At 37.6% G+C, this 21,730-nt stretch overlaps 1 protein-coding gene across 1 annotated transcript; it reads left to right on the top strand.

Annotated features, from left to right (window-relative positions):
* Nucleotide 1: 1 nt before the first annotated feature.
* Nucleotides 2–20,811, top strand: LOC310730563 (uncharacterized protein). The gene is made up of 15 exons (XM_083549579.1): nucleotides 2–856; nucleotides 1,296–1,995; nucleotides 2,103–3,091; nucleotides 3,703–3,797; nucleotides 3,946–4,159; nucleotides 4,304–4,543; nucleotides 4,661–4,998; nucleotides 6,713–6,954; nucleotides 14,540–15,163; nucleotides 15,261–16,261; nucleotides 17,923–18,017; nucleotides 18,184–18,397; nucleotides 19,143–19,382; nucleotides 19,500–19,837; nucleotides 20,128–20,811. Exons 2-15 carry the CDS (start codon nucleotides 1,385–1,387, stop codon nucleotides 20,368–20,370), a joined length of 5,484 nt encoding a protein of 1,827 aa, XP_083405705.1. The 5' UTR covers nucleotides 2–856; nucleotides 1,296–1,384; the 3' UTR covers nucleotides 20,371–20,811.
* Nucleotides 20,812–21,730: the final 919 nt, after the last annotated feature.

Below are 21,730 nucleotides of genomic sequence, written 5' to 3'. Positions count from 1 at the left end.
CATTTGGGTGATATCAAGGGTGTGATTATAAATCTTTAGACAATATAAAACACTGGAGATTGAGAACTACCATGAGTACTGGAGTGTGTGTGATTGAGTAATTTTTTACAGTCTTATACAGTCAATTGACATTGTGGAACCAGGAGCTACTGTGCAACTAATAAAATAGCTCAACATTTGAGATCATCATAGATCCAGTGTAGTGTAAAATGATGTGCAGCTCTTTGTTTGTTTTGGAAATAAGATAAAGCTGGATGTATTGGTTTACTAACCAGTTTTTTTGCTTACTATACTCAGCATCTGTATACATTGCATGCTGAGTGACAGAGATCATAAGGATGTTTAGCAAGAGCAAAAGCAGCCCAGTCAGTTTTTATACTTATATTATGCATATAATCATTATTTAAAATGATTTTTTTAAAATAATGCAATACATTTATAAATGTACATCAGTATATAATGTATTGTCTTATTGACTGAATTATGCACAGGGCAATCAAATATATAGGTGAATAACAAATATGTAAAGATTCATAATATAATCAGTGGATTTAGATTTTCTCTTTAATTCTGTACAAATAATGTTGCTTTGTATTATACACCATTTTGCCCAATAATCATATTCTTATATTACCTATATTATCAAATACAATAGTTTAATTTGAACTTCACCTTTAGGGAGAGAATGTGTAATAAATGGTGATGCTAAGAGAGGTTTTCTTTTCCCCGCCCAGCTTCTGGTGGGCTGACCTTGCTCTTTTTCAACAGGCTTATAAATACTCAAATTAACACACTCAAAAGACTTTTGAAAGTTCAGGGAGAGACAGTCTGACTTGTTACTTATTTTTATTCATAGGTGAGTACATACTCTTGCGTCTCTTTTTTTTTTTTACATAGCATTATATGCATTTTCTTTTAATTCCAACATTGTTGTTTTATTTCTTTTAACTATGTAGTCTGTCTCATGCTAAATAATGGGCTGATTATGGATACAATGACAATATGATTTTAATTTATAATTAATATTATAATATATTTTATTTTGTTTATAATATAATTGAATATATAATTTGTTGTTTGTTCAGACCTCTGAATTTTCTGATACTATTTAATTTCATACTGTAGTCTCTGTTCACTGCTGATTTACTAACCATAATTTGAAATTGATATATTTAAATATGTGCCAATTGTTTTCACCTTTACAATAATAATTCATTAATAATGTTGCATTGTTTAATTTGAACTGTGATGTAAAATAGATTGTGACTATTCTTAAAGGTTGTTCTTTCTTACAGCAGTACTACCACATCTTAAACCCATAACATAATAGATTATCTCAAACCCATAACATAATAGATTATCTCAAGCCAGGAACTGAAGTACAATGAATCCAGAGCAAGACTACTATGCTATTGTGAAAGGGATTCAGGAGTTTGATTTTGAAGGGGATGCCCTACCAAGTAAACTTGTTCTAATAGGCAGCCAATCCTTTCCACTCGCTATGAATCCAAAAGGTCAGGTTCTGATGGCTGCATCTCGCTATGGTAAGGGACGAATTGTGGTGTTGGGACATGAGAAGTATTTAACAAGTTTCCCAGTCCTGGTGAAAAATGCCTTGGCCTGGCTTATGCCACCTGAGTCTAAAAGCAAAACAGTAGGCATTCAGAAGAATCTCAGTTCCCTTGCTGGAAGTTTACCTCTGAAAACTGAAGTAGGAGAGTTCCGAAATGTGGGTTATGCAGTCTATGTGACTGATGCCTACTGTGTCGATTCATGTGCCAAAGACTTGGTTGCCTTCCTAAAAGCTGGGGGAGGCTTGCTTATTGCTGGTCAGGCTTGGTACTGGGCTCAGACCAATCCAGAAGGGAATGCATTGCTCTCTTTTCCTGGGAACAAAGTGTGCAGTGTTGCTGGAATCTACTTCTCAGAGACTCCAGGAGAATGTGGCAAATTTCCTGTGCCCATGCAAATTCCCTCGAACTGGCTGGCAGTTTCGTAAGTAAAGCAAATGTAAAAAAATGTTTTTGTTAAACAAAAGTTTAATTTAAAAGTATTTTTATTGTCTCGTAGATCACACTTGGTTTATGTTGGCTTATTTCCAGGATTGGTAAGGATTTCAAAGATGACCTACAATTTCTACTCAAAGGTGTTTCAGAGTTTGATGTTCGAGGTGAGAAATTAGCATCTGAAGTGATAGCACATGGACCCTTAGCCTTTCCTATTACACTTACCCTAAATGGTAGAGCATTCATTGCTGGGGCCTACTATGGACAAGGAAGAATAATTGTGGCAACCCATGAAACGTACCTTGAGCGTAATTCACTCTCTAACTTCCTGATCAATGCTATCCATTGGCTTGATAAAGAGCGCAAAGGGGTTATCGGAATCATGCCCCAACTTAAAGATGCCCATCGTGTTCTGAGCAAATCGGGTCTAAAATGTGAATTCACTGGATTAAGGAAAGACCTAAGTGTCTTTGTTTGTACCTCCTACGATGATTCTAAATGTAATCAGATCCAGGAATTTGTTGCTGAGGGGGGAGGTCTCATGATTGGAGGTCATGCTTGGTACTGGGCACAGAGCAACCCTGCACTTAATGTGATGACCAATTACCCAGGAAACCGCATCCTCAGTAAAATGGGACTGTGTATAATGGGTAATACTTTGGAAGGTGACTTGTATAAAGTCCAGCAAATTTCAGAATATGGTGACAGAGGTACACGTGCATACCACTTCCGTGACCTGCTGCAGCGCTTTGCTGGCCATGTCATCCAGGGCCAGGATCTTACAGAACATGAACAGGAATGTCTGCAAAAGCTGAATCGTGACTGCACACATTATCTGCGTATGCAGGCTCATGACCGTGCTTCCTATACCTCAATGGTTTCACTGATCACAGAGTTTATCAAAGAGGCAGGAGTTCCACAGGTGTCTCAGACCTGTCCTGTTCAAAGTTTAAAAGATAAAATGCTGCTTAATTTGGCAAGTGAGGTTTACAAGGTGTGCAAAGATCCTGATGCACTTCTGCCATACATCATCAAGAACCTGCCCAACCTACCCTCGAGGGTCCAGATCAGCGCAGACACATCTGGTAGAGATTCTTTCTTCTTTAATAGAAATAAAAAATGTTGTTCTTGATTGTATTTACTAAGTTTACTGATTTGACTACCAGTATTACTGTTAGTAGTAAAAGAAAATCCAAATGCATATGCACTCAAAAATATTACATGTTAAATAACTTGACTTTGTCTATTTAATAGTTATGTGCTTGCCTCTTATATTGCATATCAAACCTATTGAGCAAAATAATTAAGTCTTTGGGAAAACCCTAGGGGTTTTCCACCAGATATTCTAAAATCCTTTTTCACTCATTCCTGCAAAGATATGCACTGTAAACTGATTGGAACCCCGTCCAGAAGGTGCCTTTAATTCTCTGTTAAATGTTTTAGGCATTGACAGTAGAAGAAATAAATATAAATTATCCTTAATATGATCACTGTCATTGCTGATCTTGGAATAATAGTCTTAATGGTTCTTTACTATGTTTCACCAAATTGACAGCTGAATATATGCTACTTCACCACCAAAACTACCAAGGTCTGGACCTCTGTGTCCTTGTGGTTTCAGCCATGTATACAATCTGTATGTATGGTATTTATTAAGCTCGTGCCACTGTATAATATCAAGTGATATTTGGTACAGATCATGAAGAATGGATAAGCACAGGATTGTATCTTTCTCCTGGAATGCGAACTTACATTACAGTACCTCCAGAAATCAAAGGCAAAGGATGGCAGGTAATTACACTGCCCAGTATGTTGTTCAATTTATCCCTCTATATGTTCTCATTCAAATGTTTTTCTATATTTGCTGCAACTGTGGAGATACAGGAAATATAACAACAAATGCTTAAGTAAAGCTCATGTTTACACTTTGCGTCTACAGCTGCAGATTGGATGCCAAACAGATTGCTTGGGAGAAGCCGATGTTTTAAAACGTGCTCCTGTGGTGCATGAGCGATTTGCTTTAGACAGGGAGATCATGCAGGTCTGGAATTTGTGGGGAGGTCTCATATACCTGATTGCACCACCCAAGAGCAAAGTGAAAGGGGTGGAGGTTGTTGTACAAACAGCCATAAAAGCACCGTACTACAAGTCTGGTAAATTCATTTGTATTTACTTCCTTAACACCAGCATTAATTACTACTGTTTGGATGTATTTCAAATTTGTGAGACATATGCTGGGAAAATGTATTCTAGTGTTGCCAAATTAGTTTGGTAACTTAGAATTTCCTTGCCATCAGGAAAAACCAGCGTAGAAGACTGGGTGAAGAAGATCCGTAATGCGCCAGCTCCATGGGCCGAACTTGAGTTTGAAAATGTAATCATCACCTTACACTCAGACTTCATACGCAAACTGGATCGTCCCGACGAGGTTGCGGCTCTCTGGGATTCCATCATGAAGGGTGTGGCAGAGTTAGCGGCAAAGCCTGTCAAGTTTCCACGCAAGGAACGCTTTGTCGCTGATGTTCAAATCTCTCATGGTTTGTTCTGTTTCTTAGTAGCACAGACATAACAACTTAAGCTACTTGATGATGTTTATGACATGAAATGATCATGACTAATCAGGTTTCTTAATCCCTCAATCCCTCATATAACAGGTTTCATGCATGCCGGCTACCCAGTAATGATTCAATCTGTCTCTGCTGAGGAACTTGTGAGCCCAGAGATTGCTCGTAAAACGGGAATTTGGGGGCCAATTCATGAATTGGGTCACAATCAGCAACGTTCAGTGTGGGACTTCCCTCCACATACCAGTGAAGCCACATGTAACCTGTGGTCAGTGTATATACATGAGGAGGTGTTGGGGGTGAAGAGGGAAAATGCTCATCCAAGCATGTCTGTAGAAAACAGAAAGCATGAAGCTAAGAATTACGCTAAGAGAGGAAGAAATCTGAAACAATGGACTGTTTGGACAGCTCTGGAGACGTACCTGCAGGTAAGCGTTTTCTGATTGTTTTTATTCCAATTAATATGGGGGTATTCTTTTATTTAATATTTAGTAACCGAATTAGGTTAGTAAATACAATATATATATATATATATATATATGTGTGTGTGTGTGTGTGTGTGTGTGTGTGTGTGTGTGTATATATATATATATACACACACACACACACAGTGGTGTGAAATAATGTTTGCCCCTTCCTGATTTCTTATTTTGTTTGCATGTTTGTCACACTTTAATGTTTCAGATCATTAAACTTATTTAAATATTAGTACAAGATAACACAAGTGAACACAACATGCAGTTTTTAAATGAAGGAATGAGGGAAATCAAAATACAAAACTACATGGCCCTGTGTGGAAAAAAGTGTTTGTCCACCTGGTAAAACTGTGGTTTATCACACCTGAGTTCAATTTCTCTTGCCACACCCAGGCCTGATTACTGCCACAACTGTTCACAATCAAGAAATATCTTAAATAGGACCTGCCTGACAAAGTGAAGTAGACTAAAAGATCCTTAAAAGCTAGACATCATGCCGAGATCCAAAGAAATTCAGAAACAAATGAGAAAGAAGGTATTTGAGAGCTATCAGTCTGGAAAAGGTTATAAAGCCATTTCTAAAGCTTTGGGACTCGAGTGAACCACAGTGAGAGTCATTATTCACAAATGGCAAAAACATAGAAACAGTGGAGAACCTTCCCAGGAGTAGCCGGCCAACCAATATTACCCCAAGAGCACAGCGACGACTCATCCAAGAGGTCACAAAAGACCCCACAACAACATCCAAAGAACTGCAGGCCTCACTTGCTTCAGTTAAGGTAAGTGTTCATGACTCCACCATAAGAAAGAGACTAGGCAAAAATGGTCTGCATGGCAGAGTTCCAAGACGAAAACTGCTGCTGAGCAAAATTAACATAAAGGCTCGTCTTAGTTTTGCCAGAAAACATCTTGATTAACCCCAAGACTTTGGGGAAAAATACTCTGTGGACTGACGAGACAAAAGTTGCACTATTTGGAAGGTGTGTCCCATTACGACTGGCGTAAAAGTAACACCGCATTTCAGAAAAGAACATCCATGGTCTGGGGCTGTTTTGCTGCTTCAGGACATGGAAGACTTGCTGTGATAAATGGAACCATAATTTCTGCTGTTTACCAAAATATCCTTAAGGAGAATGTCCCGCTAACTGTTCGAGACCTCAAGCGAACTTGGGTTCTGCAGCAGGACAATGAGCCAAAACACACCGGCAAGTCCATCTCTGAATGGCTGAAGAAAAACAAAATGAAGACTTTGGAGTGAAGTCCTGACCTGAATGCTATTGAGATGCTGTGGCAAGACCTTAAAAAGGCATTTAATGCTTATAATCTCTCCAATGTGACTGAATTACAACAATTATGCATAGATGAGTGGACCAAAATTCCTCCACAGCACTGTAACAGACTCACTGCAAGTTATTGCTAATGATTGATTGCAGTTGTTGCTGCTAAGGGTGGTCCAACCAGTTATTACTTATCTTTTACTAATATTTAAATAATTTTGATGATCTGAGACATTAAATTGTGAAAAACACCTGTGTGTGTGTGTGTGTGTGTGTGTGTGTGTGTGTGTGTGTGTGTGTGTGTGTGTGATTTTAGTGTTAAAATTTAAATGTTTCTAAAAATATATAAAAGGAAAAACTCACTTTATTTAAACTTTTTTTTTTTTCAGTTGCAAGAAAAATTTGGCTGGGATGCTTTCAAGAAAGTCTTTGGAGCTTATCATAGCATGAGTAATGTTCCAAAAGACAGAGATGGAAAGATGAACTTGTACGCTAAAACATTCTCAAAGGTAGTGAACATGAATCTGGCTCCTTTCTTTAAAGCCTGGGGTTGGCCCATTCAACCCTCCACTGATGAAAAGCTCAGCAGTCTGCCTAAGTGGAACGACCATCCCATGGCTCAGTATGCTTAACTCCCTAATCAGCAGTTATTAGTATTCTTGATGTGCCAGTATGCTTGATTCATAAAGTTGCAATATATTGTTAGATCACCATTTGTCAACCACTCTATGATGTTTGCTTCAATTGCTGTATGCTTGATAGCCTAATACTAAAATCTTGGTATATCTGAATATAAGGCTTTATATTATTATATTATATATATATACACACACATTATATGGGCAAAGGTATAGGGAACTGTTATCTCAAAGCTTGTGCCACATAATTGTATAAGATGTCTTTGCATGCGGTATAATAAAGTTTTTCTTTGTACTGCCTAGTGTGGACCTACAGATATTAAGCATAAAAGTAGTGAGGAGGTGGACTTCTGTGAAGCATTTTGTATTATCTGAATAAGGAGTCTGCTAGGTATCTGAACAGATGGGTCAAATGATCCGCAAACTGGGGCTGCAATCGTGGTATCAAAGATGGGAATCAAGGTACAAACAAGAGTCTGATCATGTATCTGTATTTACAGTAAAGCTGACTGGTATCTGGTTGGCATTTCAGTGGGTAGAAAAAATTAGACCAAGTTGTAATTTGTTTAGATTTTAGTGCCGTCCTAAATAGTATGCAATCATTTAAGTCACAGTTACAGCAAATATTTAGTATAAAAAGTACCAGATAGAGATGAAGGTAAAATGTACAAGTAAGGTACCAGTTAAAAGAGAAAATATATCGAAGAAGACATTTATACAGCATACAGTACAATGGAGGTTAGAACAGGGGGGACAACTGGAAGGAATCGAAACGAATAATAAATAAAAAGAAAAGATTAATAATGGGACATTGGATGAAATAAGTGCTTACACATTATAGGTAAGCATAGATCAGGAAAATTTGCATTTTCTAATAGTATTAAATCTGTTGAGCATGTGGCCCTTGAATGTTGGAAGTATGAGAGAGAACAAATAATGATGAAAGAAAACATAAGGAAATTGGGGATTCAATTAATTCACTTAAGGAACTTCTGGGAAAAAACATCAAATGACATTAGCGCACATTTATTTAGCTTTCTAAAAGACACTGGTTTAGCAAATAAGATATAGTTTACAGTTTTTTAAATTATCATTAGGATTAAGGAAAGTGTCTATTATATATAGATATAGTTAATCTCTGTTCAGTTCCGGTTCACACTCCAGTACAAGAGGTGGCGGTAATACACCGTTGGGACCAACCCCCGTTAAACACCAAAGAAGAACAAACAGAAAGTAAAGACGAGAAATCCGAATCAGTTTACGGATTCAAATCCTTTTGAATCACTCAGTGAAAGGATCCGAATCTCACGAGTCTCTTGAGTCACTTTGAGTCGGTTGGGATGCTGCCTGATTTTACCATGGAATTCCACTAGAGGGAACTCAACAAACACTTTTTTAATTTACCGAATCCGTGGATTCATGAATCCCACTCACAAGTCTCCCGGATTTCACTAAAGATCCTCTGAATCGCACGGTTCAGGTGGATCAGCCAGGACACGTATAGGACCTGCAAAACTGAGACTCCTGTGTTTCCGACCATACAGGAACTTTCCTAAAAAACTCAGTCAGCTACCTGTTGCTATACTTACTTGCTTAAAACAACTTTTAACAACTAAACTGTATAATTTACAAGTTTTAATTACATGTTAGCAGCAAGATAACCAAGGACTCAATTGATCCGAGTCAATGAAGAGAAGGATTCATGAATCCTTGGTGGCTTGGTGGCTTGGTGCGTTTTTATCCACTCGTTAATAAAGAGGTACACATCTATTTGGCTTCCTAAACGACATTGGTCTAGCAAATAGGATATAGTTTACAGTTTGGGAAATTATATTTAGGATAAAGAGGGGTGAGAAGGAAAGAGTTCCTTCTACGTAGAAGTTGTACGTCGCTGGTTGACTCTCCAACACAGTAGGTGGCGGTAATGTACCATTGGTACAACGAGGTACGTTGTATAAATGTAAAGCGTTATTGTGATGAAGATCGGAGATTTTCGTTTCTTATTGGTTCTATGAACTTTAATAGTGAGAAGTAGTGTTAGATTTTCAAACAACAGAGCCCCCAACACGTATATAACTGCATAGTGTATACGGGAGTCACTTGATAAAGGAACGAACGACTCTGAGCAAAAGAGTCGAGAGATGAACTCATTGATTCTGTTTCCTGTACATAACCTCTGGAGATGCACCTCGAGATGCCTCACTCTTTGAGAATACTCGTTCTTCTGAGTCACATTAAAGAAACGACCCATCACTGTGGATACAAATTGTTGACCTGTTTCAACAAAATGGGGTTTACATAATACAGAATACACTTACTTAGACTTTTATTATGTTAGATCTACAACTATGGTGAAGTAGATAAAGACTGCATTAAATACCAGTTATGGGCCAATCACCTTGCTAACTTACAACCATAATTTCAAAAAGGTAAGACATTGTGCAAAATGTAAACAAGAACAGAATGCAATGATTTGCAAATCTCATAGACCCACATTTTATTCATAATAGAACATAATTAATATATCAAATGTTGAAAACAGGGAAAAGGATAAGGCTGGAAAAGTAAATGTTACTAATAAGAAAAATTAACTAAATAAGTGTCAGAATCTCTCACAGGTAAAAGATGGTTTAGAGCAGGGTAGTCAAACTCAATTGCACAGGGGGCCAAAACTTAAAGCACACTTTAGGTCGCGGGCCGAACAGGAAAACAACTTATGGAACACGCTAAAACTGAATTTTTTTTTTTTTTTTTTTTTTTTTTTTTTACATAAATATGAATAAAAAAGACAAATTATTCCAGAATAAATCAACTTAAACTTTAAATAACTTAAAATATTTTGCTCTCCATAAAAATATCTCCAGTCAAACACAAGACTTCATCATGCAGCTCTTCAGAAACTCTCCCTCAGTAAATAACCGGCTGATGTGCCTCTGATTTCTCCTCTGCTTTCACACCAGCTTCACGTTGTGATTTTGCTCTGGTGAAAAACGTCTGCTAAAATGTCAGATTCTTCTTTAACTCTACTACTTTCTGTATCTTCTGCTCTGCATTCAGGTTTTTCAGCTGATCCTGATGTTTTGTCTCGTAGTTCCGTTTTAGATTCAATTCCTTAATTACAGCCACATTCGCTCCACAAATAGGACACACGTGTTTACCTGCCGTGTCAGTAAACATATATACAGAATCAAATTTTCTCTTAACCACTGTGAGGCGCTGTTTCACAATAACTTTACAATAGGGTTAAATACAAAAACAGAAGTTCGACTTGATTGACGCTCGACTTGGAATGTTCCCAGCTAGCCTAGCGTTCGGTAAGGCAGCTGAAGCGATGCATTATGGGAGCTGTAGTTTGTGTTTATCAGCGCTTCATTAATCAGGCCAATAATAACAATAAAATAATAACATAAAAAACAATAATAGCTCTATATAAAATCATCTCGCGGGCCAGATATAATTGTACATCGGGCCGGATGTGGCTTAGAGGTTCTTAGAGCTTAGAGGTTCACCAATCTGTGTAAAACTGCATCTACAAATTGTGGAGCAATTTCAGAATAATGTTCCTCAACATCAGATTGAAAATACATTGAATATCTCATTTACAGTACACTATCTAAAAGTTGCAGAGAATCTCAAAAAAATGTCAAGGGTGAAAACCAATATTTAGATTGCACATGATCTTTGGGCCCTCAGGTGGCACAGCATTAAAACCAGGCATGATTTTGTAATGGAGATCACTGCATGGGATCAGGAACAGAAAAACTCACTGTCTGTAAACACAGTTTGCCATATCATTCACAAATAGCGGTTAAAAGCTTTATCAAGCACAGAAGAAGAGATCGTATGAGTATGATTCAGAAATGCTGCCTGCTTCTCTGCTCATTTAAAATGGTGGCAAAGTAGTGATGTGTGAACAATTTATTCATTTTGAACAAATCTTTAATGTGACTCAGAAGAACTAGTAGTCTCATAGTCGTCTTCTTCTTTTGGCTTCTCCCATTAACTTCTCCATACCCCTCTGTCCTGTACATCTGCCTCTTTCACCCTAACCACATGCATGTCTTCCCTAACCACATCCATAAACCTCCTCTTTGCTCTTCCTCTTTTCCATCTTCCTGGTGGCTCCATCCTCAGCATTATCCTACTGATATAACCCATGTCCCTCCTCTGAAGGTCCAAACCAGTCTCAAAGAGTGATTTGTTTATTTTCTACTGGACGCACATGAGCAAAGCATTGCAAAAAGGGTAAATCCTGGCAATTTCGAGGGAGTGAATTAATTAAGGATGGAAGGAATAAAGACATTTTGTTAAAATATCCTGAAATAAGTTAAAAAAAAGTTAAGTAGAACCTATTTTCAGAAAATTAAATATTAAATGTAAAACGCACACATCTGTATTACCCAAATGCTGTCTAACAAATGTAAACAATGTAATTTAATCTTTCCACTCATTTATTTTATTTAATCTTTGCATCCTGTATCTTTGATTGTGTGAGAGTCGATCAGTGCCTTTGGAAAGGGTAGCGTGCACATCTGGAATGGTACCATCAATGCTGAAAAGTATAAACAAGTTTTAGAGCAACATATGCTTCCATCCAGTCTGCGTGTTTTTAATTGAATGCCTTGCATGTTTGAGTAAGACAATGCTAAAAACACTGCATCTATGACAAAAGCATTGCAGTCTAGACCTTTCATCAGTTGTAAACATTTGGCTCGTCATCTCACAAAAAAGACCCAGAACAGTTGCACAGCCAGAATCCTGTAGCAGACAAGGCATGAATGGGACAACATTCCTCTCCCACACTGCAGCAACTGGTCTCTCTAGTTTCCAGATGTATACAGATTGTTGTTAAATGAAAATGAAATACTTCATGGCCCTGGTAAACATGACCCTTTTTCCAACTTTTCCGAGGCGTGTTACAGCCATTCATTCAAAACTACCTTGGTTTTGCCTTAAAATGTATTACTTCCTAAGGTTATATATTTGCTCAATTACATACAGCTGTAAAATCAATGCATTTATTCAAACAATTTGATCATTTAAACTCATTTAATATACTGTACTGCATCTGTGTTCTATTATATGTAGAAATTTAGCATTGCAATATGCATTAAGTTAGAATAATTATACTGACATTTTAATCCCTTTAAAACCTCTTTGCAGCACAACAGCTTTATAAGTATGTGTATGCACTTTTTTATTTATTTTGTTTTTTATTTCAATTTTAGGAATCTTTTCCTTTCTGCCAAAACAGGCTTTTCCTGTTACATATTAGTTTGACCCAGACTTCTCGCACCTCCCCTGAACAGAAGGGCTTTTTTTTTTAAACACATAAATATGTGGGCGTTTCTTCCTGGCTTTTCATGAGAGCTAGTTGTGTTTTGGCTTGCTAGTTTTCTCAGTGTGAAGAAAAGGCTTCATCTTTGACCTCTCACTGCTGACCATGTCTACAAGGTGAGTTCAGTATAAAATGACAAGCATCTGAATCAAGTTCATAATAAAGTGTAATGTAGAATGATGAGCAGCTCTTTGTTTGTGGTGGGATTAAAATAAAACTGGAAATATTGGTTTTCCTACCAGTTTGTTTGGTTACTGTCCTCGGCACTAATTATATTTTCAGTATGACACATTGTATGCTGTGTGACAGAATGTAAAAATAAGCCCAAGAATTAATATTTACAGAATAAAATGATCTTTGTCTAAAACAGTTTTATTTATTTAAAGATTAAGGTGTTAGAAAAGATTAAGATCAGTCAAAACAGTTTCTATCCTTGATATAATGTATACAAAAAATAGCAACATCAATAAATGTTTGTTAGTGTTTAATTTATTGTATTAAATTATCTGAATAGTGCACCAGGCAAAAAAATGTTTAGGTAAATGAAAAATATGTAATGATTCATACTGAAATTAGTAGATTTTTAATTCTCTTACATTTTGTACAAATATTTGTTGTTTTGTTCTATACACCATTGTGCCCGAATAATCAACCGTGTTAATTATGTGATTTTAGATCACTTAAAGTAGTTTGATTTCAGTCAGTGTTGCTAACCTCACCTTCGGGGACAGAATGTGTAATGAATAGTGACGCTGAAAGAAGTTTCCTTTACTCCACCCAGCTTCTGACAGAACAAACAATTAAACGTTGCTCTTCAAGAACAGGCTCACTAATAGTCAAATGAACACACTCAAAAGATTTTTGGACGTTCAGGGAGAGGCTTGTTACTCCTTCTTTTTCTAAGGTAAGTACATACTCTTTTAGTACTACATTGCTTCTTGATATTAAATGTTTAAAACATATTTCTTTTAAATATGTAATCAGTCTCAAGTTAGATAATCTGCTGACTAGGGAAAGAACCAAATATTCTATTACCGTATTTTTCGGACTATAAGCCGCTACTTTTTCCCTACGTTTTTCCCTACGCTTAAACAACGAAGCGGCTAATTTATTTCATTTCATTTTATTTTTTTGACATGGACAATGCAACATACATAGTGTCAAAGCAAGCTTGTCACTGAAATGCTACATAAAAAGTTTATAGCAAATGCTAATTTTCAACTCCTGTCCCTGGTTGGGCTCTAAACACAGTACAATTGACATACTAAAGTACTTCAATTTAAACAAATAACATGATATGGACAATTCCCGTCGCTTGTCATACACAATAAAATTTACCCGTAAAGTTTGGCATGTTATGAAAGTTATGAATTTTTCCTGGGTTTTTCCCGATTTCACAAACTTCAAGCCAAAAAACTGAGTGACAACATTAGTCCAATGAAATTTCCGAACGGAAACCAAAAAAACGCACCTCACCTGTGTTCTGAGCTGCTTGGCTTCGGGAGAAAAAAAATTTTTTTTTTTAAACGCACGACGATGCCAAAAGATAAACTCCCGAGAGAAATAGTCGTAAAAGGAAGGAGGAAGACAGTGAACAATGACTTTCTTGGTAGGCTACTGTTTAGATACAAGCCGTTGTAACGCGTTGAGTCTGGGTGAAGGGAGAGCTCACTAACTCCAGTTACAACAGAAATCATATGAGCACAGACAGGTTTTCTTGGCAACAGCGTTAAGGGTTAGTCAAAGAAACTTAGAAATGAGCATCAGAAAATAATAAACACATAATCCTCATCTTGAACACATGCAGTAATACCGGAAAAATGCTGTGCCGGTCTCCTAAAGGAAGCGCAACATATTTCACCCGTTACACCGTTAAAGCCTGTGTAAAGTACATTAGTGTAGACACTAATGCATAGACTATATACAGTACACTAATATAGACAGGTGCAGCTTATTTATGTTAAAAATAAAAATATTTGTAAAATTCAGTGGGTGCTTATATATGGGTGCGCTTTATAGTCCGGAAATTACGGTATACTACAGAATTTCATAGTCTTTATTTACATTTAGGAAATAGACAACATTTAGACTCTGTCATTTTAAATGGGATGTGAAATACATTGTGATCATTCTTAAGCCTTTTTCTTTCTTTCAGAACCACTACGCCATCTGAAACCCCTATCGTAAAAGATTAATTGGAGATTTTTTGGAGATACCAAAGAAGAAATTATTAACTAAAGCACAATGGAACGAGAGCAAGACTACTGTGCTATTATGAAAGGAATTCAGGAACTTGATTTTGAAGCCAATGCTCTACCAAGTGACCTTGTTCTAATAGGCAGCCAAGCCTTTCCACTCGCTATGAATTCAAGAGGTCAGGTTCTGATGGCCGCATCTCGCTATGGTCAGGGACGTATAGTAGTGTTGGGACATGAGAAGTATTTAACAAGTCTTCCAGTCCTGGTGGAAAATGCCTTGGCTTGGCTTATGCCACCTGAGTCTGAAAGCACAACAGTAGGCATTCAGAAGAATCTCAGTTCCCTTGCTGAGAATTTATCCTACTGTGCTCTAAAAACCGAGGTAGGAGATTTCCGAAATGTGGGTTATGCAGTCTATGTGACTGATGCCTACAGTGTCGATTCATGTGCCAAAGACTTGGTTGCCTTCCTTAAAGCTGGGGGAGGCTTGCTTATTGCTGGTCATGCTTGGCACTGGGCTCAGACCAATCCAGAAGAGAATACATTGCTCTCTTTTCCAGGAAACAAAGTGTGCAGTGTGGCAGGAATCTATTTCTCAGAGATTCCAGGGGAAAGTGGCAAATGTCCTATTCCCATGCAAATTCCCTCGAACTGGCTGGCAGTTTCGTAAGTAAAGCAAATATAAAATGTTACTTTTTTAAACAAGCATTTCTTTGTCTGTAAAAAAAAAAAACTCACTAGTTTTATGTCGGCTTATTTCCAGGATTGGTAAAGATTTCCAAAATGACCTACAATTTCTACTCAATGGTGTTTCAGAGTTTGATGTTCGAGGTGGGGCTTTAGCATCTGAAGTGATGGCACATGGACCCTTAGCCTTTCCTATTGCACTTACCCCATGTGGTAGAGCATTCATTGCTGGGGCCTACTATGGACAAGGAAGAATAATTGTGGCCACCCATGAAAGCTTTCTTGGGCGTGATTCACTCTCTAACTTCCTGATCAATGCTATCCATTGGCTTGATGAAGGGCGAAAAGGGGTTATTGGAATCATGCCCCAACTTAAAGATGCCCATCGTGTTCTGAGCAAATCGGGTCTAAAATGTGAATTCACTGGATTAAGGAAAGACCTAAGTGTCTTTGTTTGTACCTCCTACGATGATTCTAAATGTAACCAGATCCAGGAATTTGTTGCTGAGGGGGGAGGTCTCATGATTGGAGGTCATGCTTGGTACTGGGCACAGAGCAACCCTGCACTTAATGTGATGACCAATTGCCCAGGAAACCGCATCCTCAGTAAAATGGGACTGTGTATAATGGGTAATACTTTGGGAGGTGACTTGTATAAAGCCCAGCAAATGACAGAATATGGTGACAGAGGTACACGTGCATACCACTTCCGTGACCTGCTGCAGCGCTTTGCTGGCCATGTCATCCAGGGCCAGGATCTTACAGAACACGAACAGGGTTGTCTTCAAAAGCTGAGACGTGACTGCACACATTATCTGCGTATGCAGGCTCATGACAGTGCTTCCTATACCTCAATGGTTTCACTGATCACAGATATTGTCAAAGAGGGAGGAGTTCCTCAGGTGTGTCAGACCTGTCCTGTTCAGAGTTCCAAAGATAAAATGCTGCTTCATGTAGGAAGTGAGGTTTACAGGGTGTGCAAAGAACCTGATGCTCTTCTTCCATACATCATCAAGAACCTACCCAACCTACCCTCTGTGTTCAATGCGAGAATCCAGATCAGCGCAGACACATCTGGTAGAGATTCTTTTTTTTTAATAAAAATTAAATTTTCTGTTTTTTTGTATTGTATTTATTAAGTTTACACTTTAGCTTACACTGGCTGTTTTTACACCAAACAGGTAAATCACTATACAGGGCTAAGTGAACTGAAAAGTTTCTGCCACAGTCAGTTTAAGTTAAATTATAACCAGGATTAGTATTTTATTAAAATATATGCAGTGACTGTCATAAGTTCAGAAAACACCCATTTTTTTCTTTTTTGATCTTAACATGTGCAGGTTCCTTTTGTTTACATAAGTTGTAATGTAACCAACTAGGGAACAAAAAAAATTACTATGAGGATTTACTTTGACTAAACAAATATGTAAATGTACATATGATAAACTTTATTTTCAGTGAAAAAATATCCTCTCTTAGCATCTCTGAACATGTTTGGCATTTAAACAGTTTCTCCAAACATTAAGCTGAAATACCTTTTGTAAAATATGCCAAAGGTGTTCTTCACTATATTTTTTTAAGACCTTGTGATCCTGTTCATCCTGGAGCAGTTCACTATGATTTAGGTCACTCCAGCTAACTGTTTGCTTAAAGATCCTTGAACATACGCTTTGGCTCATTGTTTTGTTGTGTGGTGAAGTTGGTTCCAAAATTGTTGCAGTCTGGACGGAATTGCATGGCTCTGAAATATTGATGGGTAGCCATAATGATTCAGTATTCCTTTCAACCGTATTTACTTTCCATCCTTCCCTGCTATCAAACAACCTTAAACAATTAAGCTTCCACCTTCGTCTTTGACTGTGGGGTTAGGCTGTCTGCTAACATTTAAATGTTAAATATGAACTCATCTGTCCAAAGAACTTTCTTCTAGGGATTCACCAGTTCTTGTGTGTTTTTGCCTTTTACCTGGTTTGTTGCATGAAAACAAAAGAAACATGCATGTGTCTCAGAAAACTATGAAAGACTAAGCGTTTTGGCAGGCACTGTAAATCAGTGTGAATCTGTGCTATATATCCGTTTCCAACTTCTGATGTTGTCCTTTCATTATTACATAAACTGTTCTTGTTTTAGTTCAACTATTTCATTTAATTAGGAGAAATGTTTTACAAATGTACAATCCCATGACACTGTGACATCCATACAAGAGTTAATAATGCATTATCATGCACAGGGTGAGTCAATAATGAGTAATGTAATTCAGCATAACATCAAATTGAACTAACATAAAATTTTTATTTATGGCCAACTGATGAGGCTGGAGCCCAACCTGATCAGCCAATGTTACTGCAAGTAGCAAGCAGATCCGACTAGCAGTATTACACATTCTTCCAAAGACATGCACTACAGGCTGTTTGGCATTTAAAACTGTTCATAGTGCGGAGTGCAAGAATGTGTGTATAAGAGAGAGAGACATTATGTCATGCACTGGGTTGGCACCCTGTCTGGGGTGTTTTTCCTGAATTTCCTGTTGAAGTTTCCAGGCAGTGACAGTAGATCTTGGAATAAAACTTCTTAACAATAGTTCATCATGTTGAATTTGACAGCTCAATATATTCACTGCCAAAACTACCAAGGTCTGGATCTCTGTGTCCTTGTGGTTTTAGTCATGCATACAATCTGCATGTATTTTATTTCTAAACCTCGTGACACTTTATAATACCAAGTGATATTTGTTACAGATCGTGAAGAATGGATAAGCACAGGATTGTATCTTTCTCCTGGAATGCGAACGTACATTGCAGTACCTCCAGAAATCAAAGGCAAAGGATGGCAGGTAATTACATCGCCCAGTATGTCTATATGTTCTCATTCAAACATGTTTCTCTATATTTGCTGCAACTGTGGAGATGCAGGAGATATATGAACACGTGATAAGTTTTGTGTACTTGCAGGAAGAATTTAAATAAAGTAAAGTGAACATTTACACTTTGCGTCTACAGCTGCAGATTGGATGCCAAACAGATTGCTTGGGAGAAGCCGATGTTTTAAAACGCGCTCCTGTGGTGCATGAGCGATTTGCTTTGGACAGCGAGATGCTGCAGGTCTGGAATTTGTGGGGAGGTCTCATATACCTGATTGCACCACCCAAGAGCAAAGTGAAAGGGGTGGAGGTTGTTGTACAAACAGCCATAAAAGCACCGTACTACAAGTCTGGTAAATTCAATTATGATTAACACCAGCACTGACTACTACTGAAGCAGTTTGCTGCAATATAATACCTGATTCTCTGATTAGTGGACGGTGATCTGAAAAACTATGTGAGAATCTTTGGTGACAATATGTAGCAAGACTGGAATAAAAAAGTGTTTATTCTGTAAAATCATTGATGGGTAGCTGGTCCACAATTTTTGCCATTTCCCAACAGAATGATTAGAATATAGAATCCGGAGTGTAACAAATGGTCTGGATCAGTGCTTGATTTACAAGGCATAGTGTGAACTGAATCAGTGCAACAGTCATTAACTGATTATTTAGTATTTAGTGATTAATATTGATTATATGTAATAATGAAGTGATTATTATGCAAAAGAATAGACAACTGATGTGAAAAAAAGACTTCATATTTTTAAATTGATTTGTGAATAATTCAGCATGGTGATTTGCCCATAAATATAATACTTAAATTAAATTATTCATATACTTTGTAGTAAATGCCAGCAGTTTGTTAAATATCATATCATTAGCTTATTAATGAATAATATTATAAAAATAATGATAACATTATCATTGATGTCTAGATTAATAAACTCTCAAAGATCTGTTTCAGACACTCAGGGAAAATGCCACTTCTAGGCCAAGCTTTAAAAATACATCTTGGAATTGGATGTATTTCATAGTTTTTCATAGAAGTTATTATAGTACTGCTAAAAAAGTAAACTTAACATTCTCTCGCCATCAGGAAAAACCAGCGTAGTAGACTGGGTGAAGAAGATCCGTAATGCGCCAGCTCCTTGGGCCGAACTTGAGTTTGAAAATTTAATCATCACCTTACACTCAGACTTCATACGCAAACTGGATCGTCCCGACGAGGTTGCGGCTCTCTGGGATTCCATCATGAAGGGTGTGGCAGAGTTAGCGGCAAAGCCTGCCAAGTTTCCACGCAAGGAACGCTTTGTCGCTGATGTTCAAATCTCTCATGGTTTGTTCTGTTTCTTAGTAGCACAGACATAACAACTTAAGCTTCTTAATGATGGTTATGACATGACATGATCATGACTAATACGTTTTTTTAATCCCTCAATCCCTCATATAACAGGTTTCATGCATGCCGGCTACCCAGTAATGATTCACTCCACCTCTGCTGAGGAACTCGTGAGCCCCGAGGTTGCTCGTAAAACGGGAATTTGGGGGCCAATTCATGAATTGGGCCATAATCAGCAATGTTCAGTGTGGGAGTTCCCTCCACATACCACTGAATGCACATGTAACCTGTGGTCAGTGTATATACATGAGGAGGTGTTGGGGGTGAAGAGGGAAAATGCTCATCCAAACATGTCTGTAGAAAACAGAAAGAGTCGAACTGCGAGTTACGCTAATGGAGGAAGGAATCTAGAGCAATGGAGTGTTTGGACAGCTCTGGAGACGTACATTCAGGTAAACAATTTTTTTTTATTTATTTTTTAATTAATATCAATTGCAAATATTGTGAAAGTATTTGGAGGGTATTACTGATTTAATATTTACCATCCTAATAACCAAATTACGTTCTTAATTTTAGAAGAGTGGCAAGAAATACACTTTACATTTCTAATGTATATAAATATATAAAGAAAATATATTCAAACTCACTTGATTTGATCTTTAATTAAGTAATACTGTATTTTGACAATTTCCAGATGTAAATATATTTTCTGCCCCTTCTTATATTCTCTATTTTGTTTCAGTTGCAAGAAAAATTTGGCTGGGATGCTTTGAAGAAAGTCTTTGCCGCTTACCACAGCATTAGTAACGTGCCACAAGACCGAGATGGAAAGATGAACTTATACGCTAAAACATTCTCAAATGTAGTGAGCATGAATCTGGCTCCTTTCTTTAAAGCCTGGGGTTGGCCCATTCAACCCTCCACTGATGAAATGCTCAGCAGTCTGCCTGGCTGGAATGACCATCCCATGGCCCAGTATGCTTAATCAACAGTTCTTAGTATGCTTGAGTCCTAATATGCTTAAATCTTTTGTCCCTGGATGTCTGAATACAATTTCTCAGTCCCTTTATGCTTCAGTTCCAATGTGCTTGAAGTTATGCTTGATGCCCCAGTCTCAGTGGTGGAGGTGGTGGTGGCCTAAGTTTAAATTTAAGGGTGATGCATATGAACATATTAGAAAAATTACTTCCCAGAGATATAGAAAGTGGATGTAAATCTACAGTATGCGAAATACATGCATACTGACAATTGATTCACAGGAAGGAAATATAAGATAAATGGATAAGGGATTCATAATAATCATATCGTACAGCTAATCTCCTTTTCTCATTAAATGTGTACATTAAAAAAATTAATGTTGCTGTTTTTGATTAGACTCAGTCTGTAGATTTATTCATGCTGTTTACAAATAAAAAGCTTGAAATATTACAAATGTTTGTTTATTGGGCGGGTGGTCATAATGTTATGCGTGATCGGTGTAGAACGGGATGGATGGGAACATTTAAATTTTGGGGGATTTATAAAATGTAAACAATTAAATTTTTTTGTGTGTGAAAGGATGTTGTAATGTTTAGGGAAAATTACAGGTAGACCCCAACTAACGACGTAGATAGGGACCGAAAAAACGGTCGTAAGTCCATCAGGTTGTGAATCGAGAAGCTTGACTACTCTATGATGCACTGTAAACACATTAATTTTTTTTTTACATAGTACAAATAAAGTAAATTAGACAGGAAGTGGAGCTGGAGGTAGCAGATCTGAAGATGTTGAGGTTTTTGTTGGGAGTGACGAGGATGGACAGGATTAGGAACGAGGTTATTAGAGGGACAGCGCATGTAGAACATTTTGGAGACAAGGTGAGGGAGGAGATTGAGATAGTTTGGACATGTGCAGAGGAGGGACATGGGGTATATCTGAAGGAGAATGCTGAGGATGGAGCCCCTCAGTATGGCAGAAAAGAGCAAGACCAAAGAGAAGGTTTATGGATGTGGTGAGAGAAGACATGCAGGTAGTGGAGTTGAAAGAGGCAATTGTAGAGGACAGGGGCGTATGGAGACGGATGATCCGCTGTGACGACCCCTAATGGGAGAAGTCGAAAGAAGAAGACAAATAAAGTAAATAAAAAACATGTATATTATTAATTATATCTCGGGGTCGGGGTCTGACTGTAAAACAGTTTATTACAAAGGAGAAAGGACCTAGGTAAGTTACAAACTCAGCGAGATAGGTGGCGCTATTTAACATCAATAATCTGAAGAGGATAAATGGGGAGGGTTGCGTTAGGAAGGGCATTCAGCGTAAAAACGTGCCAAATCAAACATGCAGATGGTCCGCTGTGGCGACCC

This window comes from Silurus aristotelis (genome assembly GCF_946808225.1).
Source record: "Silurus aristotelis genome assembly, chromosome: 8".
Classification (NCBI taxonomy): domain Eukaryota; kingdom Metazoa; phylum Chordata; class Actinopteri; order Siluriformes; family Siluridae; genus Silurus; species Silurus aristotelis.
This window is presented reverse-complemented; position numbering and strand designations above follow the sequence as displayed.